The sequence below is a fragment of the Eucyclogobius newberryi genome, unplaced genomic scaffold (genome assembly GCF_026437365.1).
Source record: "Eucyclogobius newberryi isolate DKJ021-1_F unplaced genomic scaffold, fEucNew1.0.hap1 SCAF_1, whole genome shotgun sequence".
NCBI classification, from domain to species: Eukaryota; Metazoa; Chordata; class Actinopteri; order Gobiiformes; family Gobiidae; genus Eucyclogobius; species Eucyclogobius newberryi.
In genome coordinates, this window is record NW_027315723.1 from 36913024 (window position 1) to 36927445 (window position 14422).

The following is a 14422-nucleotide window of genomic DNA, read 5'->3' on the forward strand; positions in this document are numbered from 1 at the left end:
GCTTTTTTTGTGCTCCTAAAACAAAAAGAGTCGTCGCACGGTTTAATTGACTGTATTAATAGGCACCGAGATGATGGGATGTAAAGCCGTTTCATCCACTGAAGTCAAAGGGAACATGTTATAAAACCAGTCACAGTTACAGTATTTACAGTCATTACAAATTACAAAGTACATGGCTTACAATACTGTGTAAAAGTGTCTAAAACTAACATAATATGGACAGAACAGATATATATCAATAGTCTAAACCAGGGGTATTCAACATAAGACCCAGGGGCAACATCCAAGCGATTTCATCCAGCTCACAACCAAACTTCCAAAAAATAAAAATAATTATTTTTACTGGTTTGGTTCAGTCCTTCATTCAGTACTGGATGAGCAATTTTTCAAAGCAATCTCGGTAAATCATTTTGCATGTTACTATTTCTCACAAAGATCTACTCTTATCAGAAATGATCTTATTATATTAAGTCAATTTATTAAAACAGTGTTGGGGATACTTTGTTGTTACAGTAGTGGCGTGATGATGTTGAATAGCCCTGGTCTAAACATTCAAACATAAACTGAATTGTTCTAGTTTAGGGGTAAATGCTTTGATTAACTACGAACTTAGAAGAATTGAAATAAAAATGAACATTAGTCTAACCTCATGACCACTTTTGCACAGCACTGTAGGCCTAACAGAGCACTGAGAGGGCGATAGAAGTGATATGGTGCATGGGATTAAGATGGGACGTGTTACAAGTACATAGTTTAGAGCAAGCCATACTGATTGTCAAAGCTGCAGAAAAATGGCAAATACTTTCATACAAAAACATTTTTGTTCAAGCTAATTATGAGTGCAACTTTGTCATTCGAACAATAAAAGATACAAACAAAAGGCAAGAGATTTTAAAGTGGTGGTTAATGAAGGGCACTTTGGCTGTCAGCAGGGGGTTATCATTAGCACCCTCTACTGGTCAACTTAATGTACAAAAGTTTCCGTTATCGTTAAAAATCTCATTAGTTACAAAAAACTAACAAAAATGTGTATCATATCAGCTGGTATACGAGCTGCTGGTGCACAATTCTAAACATCTTGGCACTAAAAGTTTCATTCCTTTCACTTTTTGTTCATAAAAACAATTCTAATTTCATCATTTTAGTACCAATTGAAACTGAGATTTTTGATTACAAAAGTTAAGTGTGTTCCGCCACGAGCCAGGCAGAAAGAAAAAAAAACTAGCTGTATAAGGCATTTTACTGTGACTCATTTTTTTCTGTGAAAGAAGAGGTGCAACTAAACAAAATGGATGTCAAGTACTACAACTGCTTAGGCCTTGTGGTGCTAAGGCAACTACACAGGTTTGGTTTGTCTGTAGTTACAACATCAAAACACTACCACTAAGCTTACGGTCGTTTCCAAATATTTAACTTTTCTAAAATGACTGAGGTGTTCTGATAGTTTCTGACTGATTCCCGTCCTCACTGGGAGTCCAAGTGTTAGACGGACCACTGAGGGGGCTGAGTGGTCTCTCCTGAGTCACCGTGGGATCACTGGGCTCCTGCTGTGAGGGGCAGTGGGGCGGGCGTGAATTGCGCATGATGTGGGCGTCCAGCATCTCCAGCAGCAGGTCATAAAGAGGCACCATGTTCTTCATCTTCATGCCGTGGAGGTGGTCCATGCCTTTGTTACTGCAGAACGGAAAGACATGAGCTGTTTATAAGAGCTGTGTTCTGTCACCCCGGGCATGAAAACAATCACTGTGCAGCACAAATCTGAATATATAAAAGAAAACAGGTTCTGGATCTGTGCAAACACTCTTTATGCAGTAATTATGTAAACATAATTACTGCAGTCATTATTAGGGTGTATTAAATAGGTAAAATAATTGATTTGCAAGTGTAGGCAAATCATTTTGAGCTAAATATGATTTCACAATGGCACAATGAGCTTCTTAACATAAATTATGTTAGTTGTACAAGTCTAGTGAACAAAAATATGTATAATATTAAGAACCCTAAGTACAACCCTAAGTACAGCAAAAGGTTCACAAACCTAAGATAGAAAAGTCATATTATCCGTCATCTAAGATAAGATAACCTTTATTCGTCCCACAATAGGGAAATTCCATCTACCGGTAGTTTGTATATTCTATTAATTCAGTCTTGAGAAATATCCAGGCTCAAAATGAATGTCTTATTTCTTTAAGAGACCTGGTAAAGTCGAATCACAGCCTTGTGTACCTGGCGTGTCGTATATGAGACAGCAGCATGAGCAGGTGGGCCAGTCGGGTGTACTGCTGTCTGAAGCTGAGGCCGGTCTTAGCGATGGCCCACACCAGAGCGTCCGTCACCGCGTCCATCAGACACAGGAGCTTAGAGCGGGACTGCACCTCCTCACTGGCATCTGAAGAGCTCAGGCACATGTCTGCACACACAGGGAGGGGCCACTTTAACACGCTCAAATCAATCATAGCAAGATCCATAGATAGATGTTATTATACATCACATACTGTATTTGCCGGACTATCAGTTGCACCCTTTTTTCATATGTTTGGCCGGGGTGCAACTTATACTTATAAATATATACTTACACTCCGGAGCAACTTATATGTGATATTATTTGTTATTTTCACACTTGCAACCGCATTTCACACTACAGTGCAACTTAAATATGTTTTTTCTCTATTATGCATTTTTTGGCTGGTGCGACTTATAGTCCAGAAAATATGGTGATAGCATAATTTCCTCTCATTATTCAATTGTATTATGTATGAAACCTGCTAACGCTGTAGTTTAAATGTCTCAAGCTGTGAAGTGGTCTTTTAGTGGTTTTTAGTAGTAATTTAGCAGTTCATATTTCAGTCTTGTCAAATGCAAATCAATGTGTTTAAGATCTGCACTTTAAACAGAACCCAAAATCACTAATTGAATCACAAAATTGTTTAATATAAATATATAATATTTACAATCTTTGTTTTCTGTGTATTTTATGCATTCATTATTGAGAACTATGGCAAGTGATTACCGGTAGTTCTGGGTGCTACATAAATTATGGAAAATGAATGCTTTATTTATTTTGGAGGCTTAGCTCTTTAATTCAATGAGTACAGTTGTATCAGAAATCAATCAATCAATCAATCAATCAATCAATCAATCAATCAGACAGTATGACGTGGCGTGATCACATTTTCTAACTAAATGTTTTAATGGAGTTCAAACACGTGCAGCTTTTCCCGTCGAGTGCAGCCCTATTAGTATTTCAAGTACATGTCAAATTTAGTGGAAAAACAAATACAACCAGAACATTTGGATTTTTGCCACCAATTTTGTATTCACAGAAAACCAGTGTCAGGAGCTATTAGAGAGCGACCGTCTCCAGCACATTTAGTGTTGTAAAGTGTAAAAGCCCCATAAACTCCAAGTAAACAAGCAACCGGCATTAGGTATGAACAGATCACTTAGCAGAGAGAACTGCAAATACTTTTTCAACCATTTCTATACGACAAGAGAAAATACTGTACTTAAAAAACAGAGGGTCAACAAGGTTTGAGACAAGGTTGGTGATGTAATCCCTAATACTAGCAATGTGTCATTGGGCAATTCAAGGCTTTGCTTTTGGCGTATGAATGTGAATGAGAGAGTGACGGGGTGAAGAGTGTGACAATGTTCAATGTAATAACTGGTTCATTATATTCAAGTATTTCACTAAAAACTACAGCATTCGCAAATGATATACATGAAAAGTAAAACAATCCAAGCAAATATCAAATATAGGCAGAAGAAATAAAAACCATGATCATTTTGAAACCATTAAAAAGATCATGTGCACAAGGAAAAGTACTGAAATAAAAACCTTATTATTTCAAAATAGGACAAAAAGGATAATATGACAAGAACAAAGTAGCTCACAAAGCACAAAAAGAAGATTTGGGTATGACCAGAGTTGTGTAAAGTAGCCAAAAGTTTACTTAAGTCTGAGTACGGATATATATCACTCAAGTGGAAGTTCAAAGTAGTGATTGAAGAAATGACTCAAGAGTAAAATGATATTTGGGGAAATTATCATTCAAGTATTAAAGAATAGTATTTTTTTGAGTAGCTGCCTAGACATAACATCAGATTTATAAAGTACTGCCAACAAATGTCTTTCTCATTCAAAAGAAAACTAGTGATTCACGATATGGCACTTTCATCCGAAAAGCAGATTGACCACACTACATTTCCCAGCCCTATATAAAAGTAAAAGCAGACCTCACTAAACCTACACCAGTATAACTCACTTCCACCTAATTTCTGTGCCCTCCCCTCTGTGTGTACTTGTGAGGGAAATTAGAGCTCACAAAAGCAGCGTGGATGGACTTAAATTGGTGTCTTGGTGCATCTTCTCGCGAGTGTTGTCAAAGGGGCCAGTGCCAAATAAGTTACCAAAGAAAGCCTAATGGGAACACTGTGTATAGTCCTCAGCTCTCCCCCACAGACCTCTCTATCTCCCACACTCTCTCTATCATTGGCTCCATGTAGCACATTAGCTGTGAGAAATACAGGCAGAAGTACTCCCAATGTCGAGTTTACTAAGTTCATGTTCCTTCCTGTGTCCTCTCCAACGACTGGAGGCTTCATGAGAATTTCTATAATATCACAAAATACGTTAATGTAAATCGTTTCAATAATAAAATGGCAGAATTAATTGCACGATGAACAAAACAATGCACCAGAAATGTGTGTAAATGTAAATGGTTAAGGTTCAAGCAAAGCACAAAACATGGGCAGAAAAATCACTTATTTGAATAACACTTTTCCCTCTATTTTTGAGGTCAGGTTTAATTATAAATGATTTTGTACATCTCCAAAACAACAGTTGCGATATTATACATTTTTCCTAATACTGTATCTCCCAAGTCTATTGCATGATGTGTGTAGCCTGTAAAAAAAAAGTTAACTGTTTGTAGATGTTGCTGTGTTTGTCCTCATTTGACTCCCATCTTCATATATATATATAATGGCTTAGGTTAATACTGTGTCGTCTTGCCCAAGGACACAACAACAAACGCACGGGCTGGAGATGGAATAGAACTGCTAACTCTCCAGCCCTGTGTGTTTGATGGGCAGTCCACTGTATGTAATCAATGGTAAGACACTAGTATTTTTTGGAGTACAGTATTTAAACTCAAACTAAATGTACATTATTCAGTACATATTACAGCTTCTTTGCTCTGATAGTTCCAACACTTGACTCACTGGAGTTGAGCAGGATCATGGCTTTGAGGCAGACGTACTCCTCCCTCTGCAGCTTCAGCTCTCTCACTCGGGACGTGGCGGCCAACAGCATATCAAAGATCTCCACAAAGCCCTGCACACAGCTGCCCTCCTCTCTGTGGGACGACAGGGGCATCTCTCATCAGGCCAAGTGTTTGAAAAGACATATCAATATTAGTTTATACTACTTCAGAATATATCGTATCTATAATGATTTGAGTACTTTGGACAAGTGCCACAATAGAGTACTTAGTACTCGACTACAACAAGTAATTTGCTTGATTAGTGAACTAGCTGAATAATTTAAAAAAACACGTGATCCAAAGTAAACAAAACCCAAGGTAGATGTTTACCTGCTGAGGCTGAGGTCGGGGGAGAAGATGAGTTTCCCTGGATGCTCCACTGACCTCCACATCAGGCCGATCATCAGCACCTCCAGCCAGCAGCACTCCAGCAGGTGCACCTGGTCCACCAGGCTCAGGTCCACAAAGCCTGAAAGCCACAAGACAGGTCCATTCAAAACTGATCTCTCTGAAAGCTCATCAAGGACTTTATACAAAGCTGTGAGGCTGGTGACAATAACACATACATGTGTGTGATTATTGTACAGTGACATTTGGGTGCTAATCCTTGTCAGACTAATCTACATTGATATTGCATATTATATTTTTTCAAATAATCCTGGCACCATTATTTTCTTAGAGCAAAGGAACCTAACACTGGTGTGCAGTAAAACTGTTGTGTCGTCGCTCATTGTTTGAGTCGCAGCTTGAACTAAAATGGCTTCATGAAAATAGCAAGATGACATAATGATAATAATGTTACACTACAAGCTTTTTGCTTATCTCAAGTTTCAATGCCAGCATTCATCAGTATCCATTCAGGCAATAACAACTGTAGCAAAGAGTCTCTCTTTGTGAATTTGTGAACTCATTTGATCTCACTTCACTGGATTTTTGCATGAAACATTTCTTCGTTTTCTACCAGTCCAAACGTAATGATTTAAAGAGGTTTGATTATGGAAATAGACTGAGCCAAAATGTCTGCCAAGGCACAATGGTAATACAATCAAGAGCAGATTATAAGATTTAGATAGAATAATAATTCACTGTGTCATTGTTAAATGGAATAAACATTAAAGCTTTGGGCTCTGAAGTTGGACAGTCATTTAGACTCTATAAATATTTACGGTAAATTATATTTCTTCCCATGTAGTTTATAGAGTGAAAACATTGATTCAGCACAGGATATTTAAAAGACACGACTTTCCTTTTGATGAGCAAACCAAAAATGCAAGCTAATATTAAGAGTCCTGCTTGTGTCCGATTTTTTATTCTTTATTATTATCAAGGACGTTGCCTCGGGCAACGCCATTAGCTGGGCCTTTCCTTCCAGTTGTATTATTTTACATATGGCTACCGATCTCCACAGTAAATAAGTTCTTCACAGACTAAAAAGCCCTTTTCAGGCTGCTCAGAGAAACAGTGCAGTGTTGACTTGTTGGTGCACTGGAACATTGAACATTTTACAAAATCAATCAACTTTTCCCTCGTCCTCCACTTAAAAGAACTCACAACTAGAAATGTCAAAACAAGGGAAATAATAAAAATACGGACATGTCAATGACTGTCAGAAGCAAAAGTGGGAAGAGGAATAAGGTGAATAAGAAGGGTAGTTTTGTCTTTTTCCTGTCCTACCTCGAGATTAGGGCACCTGAAAGGGCATCAGATGTAATCTGTGCCAAAATACACTCATTACTGTCCTACTTGTTACTGTCTTACTGTCCTAATGTAACAACATCTGTCTGTTTGGGTTTATAGAGTGTATCATCTATTGAATGTTATTATTACTGCTATAATTACTGCAGCAAAACTTTTTTTCCCTTCAAAACGTATTTGTGAGTGACTTTGACAAAAAGCAAAGTGAAACTGTTCAGGCCCCAAACCTACTTTTTAAATTATTTTTCTAATGTAATTAATAAAGAGCTAATGTAATTTTTAATGTAATTAATAAAGAGCTAATGTAATTTTTAATGTAATTAATAAAGAGCTAATGTAATTTTTAATGTAATTAATAAAGAGCTAATGTAATTTCTAATGTAATTAATAAAGAGCTAACAATCTTGAGGGGTCCTCAACCAAGTTTTCAACAAAAATCATATTTTCTGTATTCTGTATTAAGGACATTTTCCCAAAGGTCGTGGCTAGAGAGCCGTAGCGCGGTCAAATAGCCGCGCAGTTTCAGGGAACGAGGCATTTCCCTTATAGCCTCATGGCTAACCCTAACCCGAACCCGAACCCTAACCCTAACCCTAACCCTAACCTTAACCTTAACCTTAACCTTAACCTTAACCCTAACCCTAACCTTAACCTTAACCTTAACCTTAACCTTAACCTTAACCTTAACCCTAACCTTAACCTTAACCTTAACCTTAACCTTAACCCTAACCCTAACCTTAACCTTAACCTTAACCTTAACCTTAACCTTAACCTTAACCTTAACCTTAACCTTAACCCTAACCCTAACCTTAACCTTAACCTTAACCTTAACCTTAACCTTAACCTTAACCTTAACCTTAACCTTAACCTTAACCTTAACCCTAACCCTAACCTTAACCTTAACCTTAACCCTAACCCTAACCTTAACCTTAACCCTAACCCTATCCTTAACCCTAACCCTAACCTTAACCCTAACCCTAACCTTAACCCGGGGCGGTCTAAAACGGCGCTAAAACGCGGTCAAATAGCGGTGCAGTTTCAGGAGCTGCCGCGTGCGGCCGGCACAAAAATAACATGGCAGTTTCGGCCGCGCGCCGCGGCACTGCAGACACTCCCTTTCCCAAATGCCCCTGCTCCAGGGCTGAAGCTCTTCTTCTGCTCTCGCGCAGAACTGATCAAGGCTCGAGAAGACACTAGAGGCTGCAAACTATTGACACTTCCTGTTGCATTTAGAAAAACATTTCAAACTTGCTATGGAGAGAGAGATACTTGAGTCAAAGGTCCTTTTGAATTGATAAAGAACCAAAAACAGAGTAGGCCTACTGCAGGTCACTTGTTTGATTGCAAAAGGAACAGTGCAGCTGCTGCACAAATGAAGCCTGCGTAAATTCAGCCTGGAAGACCTAACTCCACCCATCTACATCAAGGCCACCATGGAAGGACCCCTCTCCCCAGCGCCATCATCGCACTCAAGCAGGCGCCCGCCTGTCCCTCTGTGAGAGTCAGATCCCTCACTTCATCATGGACTCTCCCAGGTTTCTGCGCTTATCCCAAAGAGGTTATGCAGTTTTTCCCGGCCAAAGAAGGAGGGTGAAAGGTCAGGGGGCGTCTGCACCATGGCCCTCGCACCTGCTCCTCAGCCTCAATCAACGCTCTCAGTCACTCCTCCTCTGCTCCCAGTCAGTGCACAGGCGGTCGCATTTAAGCCCTCAGGCAGATGGCTCGGCCGCTCAAATCGTACTGTGACCCACCACCTCCCCAGCTCCTCCTCTGCATTCCCCTCATCCTCTACCTTCTCTCCACATCTACCACCACCAGTCTCCAGGCTCCGGGGGGAGACATCTAATTCAAATAGATCGTGGAGTGCCCATGATTGCAACGTCTTCCGCCGGGGTCTGAGCGCCAAATAACTCACGAATAAAGCTTGCTAAACAGTCCATTCTCGTGGTCTCTTTGTCTCTCCAGGGTGAAATAGCTTGATATGTCATTCAATCCAAACTGTCTGGTCAGGTTGGTGCCGCTCAGAGCATTTGATGCCCAACACAGTGAGCGTTATGTGCAATGGCAGCACTGTTCAAGTATTACACAAAAAGTGAATGGACAGTAACATTAACCATAAAACTGCAGAAATATCATCTTACCCCTTTGTTTGAAAGATTACACAGCAAATTTGTTTTCTTTTTAATTAGAACAAAGCGTAAAGAGCAACACTTCATAATACTGGTGAAAGAGGTGCTCGTTGGTGAGGGTAACATTGATGTATAAAACATTTAGAAAACCAGGCACTTATCTAAAAAATAAAAAGATCTTTATTCACTGTGGCATTCACAGTCGAGCTCACTGAGCGCCAGTGCGTTTCAGCCTGATGGCCTTCATCAGAGGGACAAACAGAGCAGGAGTTCAGTGACGTCTAATGAAACATGCCATAACTAAAAAAGACATTTTAAATGATAAAATTGTTTTTTCTGTATTGTTTTATTTTTAACCTTTTCTTTAGCAGCGTAACAAAATCTTCTCATGTGGTTAATAAAAAGCCTGATGTTTAGGAGCCGTACCTGGGATCTTCTTGGCCCATGTGATCATGTGCACCAGCTCTTTGTCAGCCAGGTTGGTGAGGGACATCATGACGTTCGCTTCGGTCAGGGGTCTCTTCATGTCCTTCATGAGGTAGATCTCTGGTGGCTCCGCGTTCATGATCCGACCAATCAGCTGCTCCGGGGTCAGGGCCGGGGTGCGGGGCTCAGGGCACGGTACGACAGCTACAGGTAACAGCTTTCCTCCTGTGCTCCGGCTTTGAGAGGACAAGCGAGTCAAACGCCTCGACGCCTGAGGGGAGCGGAGGGTGCCACGCTCTTTACGCATTCCTGTGGAGGAGCAGAATAAACAAGAATAATAAACAAGAATAAACAGGATAAAAAGTGTGTACATAATTAACTATTGTAATCATCTGCCTTCTGTTGTTTTGGATTTACAGATGAATGTTTATACCTGGGGACAGTAGCTTTTTTATTTTTAGTACTGTAAATTTGAACTTGAGGTTATCTGCCTTCCAATCAGAAGTTTAATGGTTCAAGTCTTGCCCTGCCATTGAATCTCTGTAACTCCAGTCACAGTAAGACATTCACAGGCATCTGTAGAAAAACACTCAAATCTGCTAAATCCGAAAATATATATTTTTTTTTCAGTGTTAAACTAAGAATGTGCTTCAGCAATAATGGGGCCACATAAAACACTGTGGTCAAATATAAAATAAGATCAAACAAGAGGTATGCAAAAATATGTTATTGGAAAAAAAATACTCTGCCATTCTCTAAATAGTAGAGAATGGTAGAGTAGTAATATAGTATACTTGTGAATAGTGATCTTTACATTTCAGAAAAAATTACATAAAACGTAATTGTCCTCTGTTTTGTTTTTGGTGATTATTATTATAAAATAATAATATATAATCCAACCAAATGAGCAACAATGTAACAGTAAAGAAATCTCCCTTTAAATAGATGAATACACACCGCACTTGGTCATGCCGACTTCGTAGCACTTGCGCAGACGACAGGCCTGGCAGCTCTTGCGGCGGTTCTTGTCAATGGTGCACTGATTGGTGGCAGGACAGATGTAGTCATTATGTCCTATTACAAAAGATGACAAAGTACTTACACGTTATAGCCTTATATTTACTTAAATATACTTTATAGCCTTAGTAAAGCATGAACAAAAACTGAGTTCCTAATAAACAAAACATTTATTCAGATAATTCAGGTTTATAACTACATAGTCCATTCCCTAGATTACCGGTAATTCATGCTTTATTGAGGCCAAGCGTGGTTATTATTGTAAAATTATCCTGAATGTTTGAAGCTGCACTATTTAACTTTTCTGGTTGGATTTGTCACCTACTTGTTTCCATGGAGAAATGGCTTTGCCCTGCAGGTTCCACAGTATGGCATTTAATTTATCTATCTTGCTTTTATTCAATTGTAGTCATTTTACTGCCTTGAAAAACATGTAGTCTTACAGTGAGTGGCCCAGCTAGTCTCTGTTGAGATTTACGTTTACATTTAATGCAATACTGTGGAACATTCTAGACAAAGTAATAGCATCAAAAATGTCTATGGTATAATTACAACAGGAAAGAGGGAAATAATCCATCTGAAGAAGAGGAGCAGACTGGTAATTGTACAGACTTTTAGTGTTTCTGTCACAAAAACTCTTCACATTCTCTTTGATAATTTCATGTTTAGTTCTGACATTCATAGCCATAAAACAAGTTTCAGCCAATAGCGATCTTACCTAATATTTAAAGCAACTACCAATCACATAAAAAAACATTTCAATTACAGAGAAATTATTGAATGGAAAATGCTTCCTAAACATTTAAATAATAATAATAATTTACTCACTCTTATTGTACAATATGATATTTTGAATTTGTTTGGTAATTGTCTGATTCACTTTTAAAGAGCCCAGAACAGCAATCGGAAATCAGAATAAAGGACAGAATTGACAAAGAAATACAGAGCGGTTGAGAAGATTAATGGTTACGCTGCTGCAAAGAGAGTCAAATCATCATTCCTAGAACTATTATTCATAACTTCATATACAACCCTTTACAATGTGGCATAGTGACAAGCTTAGAGGGTTATTGCTGTAGCTACAGAATGATGGAGGGGAGGGAGAGTGCTTGATATGAATGGATGCAGACGCAGAATGTGATTGGCTGAGAGTAACAGGAAGAGCTTTGTGGTTAAACGTGCGGCTCAGTTCGTTAATCGTTTGTGACCTTGGATGCTCCTCTTGAAGAAAGCCTTGCAACCTTCGCAGGACCAGACACCGTAGTGGTACCCTGAGGCGTAGTCGTGACAAACGGCGCAGAAATGAAGGTCCGATTTCCCTCCAGAAGAGACCACGCCCTCGTCACTCTCCTGGGAACGCCTTCTCTTGCTTTTCACATAAACAATAGTTAGACAATACACATGGAGTCAATAGTAGCAGTTACAAGGAGGTTTTTCTACATTTTTCTATAACAATTTGCACCTTCTTAAGCTGTTTGTTCATCACCGTTTCTTCTTTTGTAAGATACTGACCGCTGCAGACGGGAACGCCCCTCAACAGCTGTAATCTTACTATTTTGTAATGTGCTTTTCCACTTATCTAACCAACACAATGTTATACTTTTCAAATTAAATCAAAATCACATGTGTCCTGTTTTGTTTTGACTCAATTCAACCACCACGAAAAAAAATCAGATAACTAGAATAATTAGATAACCCAATGATTATTGCAGTGTGTTTACATGAGAAATCTGACCATCAAAGGGACATTAGTGAGTTATCTAGTTAGTCGATTTTTAGAGTAACTGTTGTATTTGGAAGACTCTTATATGTGTTTGCTCAATTCGTTCTTTGCATTTTTTCTATATCTGCCTCTGTGTGAACAATCAAAAAGAAATCAGATTACTCATGTCGAATGTAACAAGTAACACGATATTTCAACAACCCCAGAAATAAGATGATCAGATTTGGGTGTGCATTTAAACACAGCAACTGTTGCTGAGTCAACACAGATGATTATCCTTTCATAAATATTACTTGTGACTTTGTGAAAAAAAAAGAAGAAAAAAAAACAATGATATTGAATGGTCTGATCAACATATGAAGGAATTGTCAAACTTACCATGTCATTAAGACGCTGTCCCGGGGCTGTATCTCCACCCAGGGGCTCGGGGTGGGCTGGTGGGGCGCGGGGCGGGGCTGAGAGCGGTGCACAGGTAAGGGGGACCCCATGTGTCTGTGACTGGGCCAGAACAGGGAGGGGCTGAGGGTCTGGTGCACCGTGGAGCATTCGGGCAGTCCTGAGCTGTTGTAGCTGAAGATGGTGGGGCTGTAGTAGGGTAAAGAGGCATAATCGGGGGCCAGTTCAGTGTACGGGGAGGGGATGCATATGGGCGGGGCGGCTTCGATGGACAGAGCAGGAGGCGAGCCCATGATGGGGGAGAGGACACGGCTGGCTGCCCTGCTAGAGTCCACCTCCTGGAGCTGCAGCAGGGGCTTGTCCTTCTCTAGAGAGGCAGAGGCCATTACAAATGTCTCAAAACAGAACTAGCACTACATCATCGGTGATAGCTTTTTCTATGTCACATTCACTGGAGTCTTTTTGAATGGATTCAGCTTAGTAAATATTTTTACTATGGACAATGAGTGGCAAAAAAGATATCTATCTATAAAAGGGATGTCACGATTATTTATTTGGGTCACAATAATGATGGTGTCTAGTTTAGAAGCAAAAGTAAGTGGTTTTAATTCAATCTATAGTTAAAGATGTACATCTAAATATAAAGTGATATCTGGCTGTTTTTGGCACATTAACTTTATTTTGTTTTTCAGACAGTTCAGTTTCTCAAAGCTGGTCTCAAACTTGAGAAATAGTAACGTGTTGGATGAGATTTCACACAGTCTCAGTAATAATCGTGACTAATTGTAAAATTTGACATTGTGACATCACTTATCTTTACTTTTTCCTTCCTCTCGAGAAATGTATGAATCAATACTCTACTCTAGCTACATTCACCGAATATTATGATTAACATCTGAATGATCTTTATGTATGTAGAACTACAAAATAAATCATACTTATTTACTACTTAGTTATTAGAAAGTATTAGAAAGTTCGAAATCTAGAAAATATTTTTACCTCCTGTACTTGATCAAAAATCTGTAACTTGAGTACAAATGTAATGACTCTACCGGCCTCTGAATAGACAAGCCAAACTTATATCTTAGACTTCCTGTTAGTAATTATCCACAAAAACAGAGCAAATACTAAAATCCACCCCCGCAGGTCGAGATAATTGAAGACATCATAAATGCCTCACTAAGAAGCAGATGTTAAGAGCCACAGCCCTGTTCAGAGGAGGAGGCTTGTTCCACTGGACCTGAGGCTTTTGGAACTGAAGCGTCGACTACAGGAAAGTTGTAAGACGCTCCATCTGAAACAAAAACAAACAGACACTCTTATAAGGTTATAAAAGACAGTAGGTCAGTGAGGTGACTAGGTGAGTAGAGTACGTCACATCATAAACATCCTTGGTCGAGCGTTCAGATCCACTGACCCACAGGCTGACCGTCAGATCACAGCTGAATACTGTCGCTGTGTCCTTGGGCAAGACACTTAACCCCCAGTGTCTGTGAGCACCGGTGTGTGGGGACTGAAGGTGCATAAATGTGACCCTAAGTGTTCATCACGGCATTACATTTGAGTGATTGGCACATTGATTGATTGATTGATTGATGCATTAAACCAGTTCAACTACTGCAAAGAAGTTGAGTTTTGACTTCAAATACACGTTCACAATGAAGAGCTGAGGTCCAGGGGTGATTACCATGGCAATCAATGGGTTACAGAACAATAAGAATTGCCATAGAAATCAATGACATATTTTAATGGGAGCAAGTCATCATCATGTT

At 39.4% G+C, this 14422-nt stretch overlaps 1 protein-coding gene across 1 annotated transcript; it reads right to left on the minus strand.

The window, feature by feature from the left end:
* Positions 1-36: 36 nt before the first annotated feature.
* On the minus strand, positions 37-13085 carry esr2a (estrogen receptor 2a). Its single transcript, XM_072445280.1, has 8 exons — positions 12633-13085; positions 11740-11900; positions 10472-10588; positions 9515-9823; positions 5595-5733; positions 5224-5357; positions 2227-2410; positions 37-1674 (listed from the first exon to the last, which is right to left on the minus strand). Exons 1-8 carry the CDS (start codon positions 13034-13036, stop codon positions 1419-1421), a joined length of 1704 nt encoding a protein of 567 aa, XP_072301381.1. The 5' UTR covers positions 13037-13085; the 3' UTR covers positions 37-1418.
* Between the last annotated feature and the right edge of the window lie 1337 nt (positions 13086-14422).

Bases quoted from the DNA above. Each gene is read 5' to 3' on its own strand.
- esr2a (XM_072445280.1), bottom strand. From the start codon at position 13,036: ATGGCCTCTGCCTCTCTAGAGAAGGACAAGCCCCTGCTGCAGCTCCAG. The intron at 5,358-5,594 runs GTAAACATCTAC...GTCGTCCCACAG, and splicing joins CCCGACCTCAGCCTCAGCAG to AGAGGAGGGCAGCTGTGTGC. The intron at 2,411-5,223 runs GTGAGTCAAGTG...CTGTGTGTGCAG, and splicing joins CATGATCCTGCTCAACTCCA to ACATGTGCCTGAGCTCTTCA.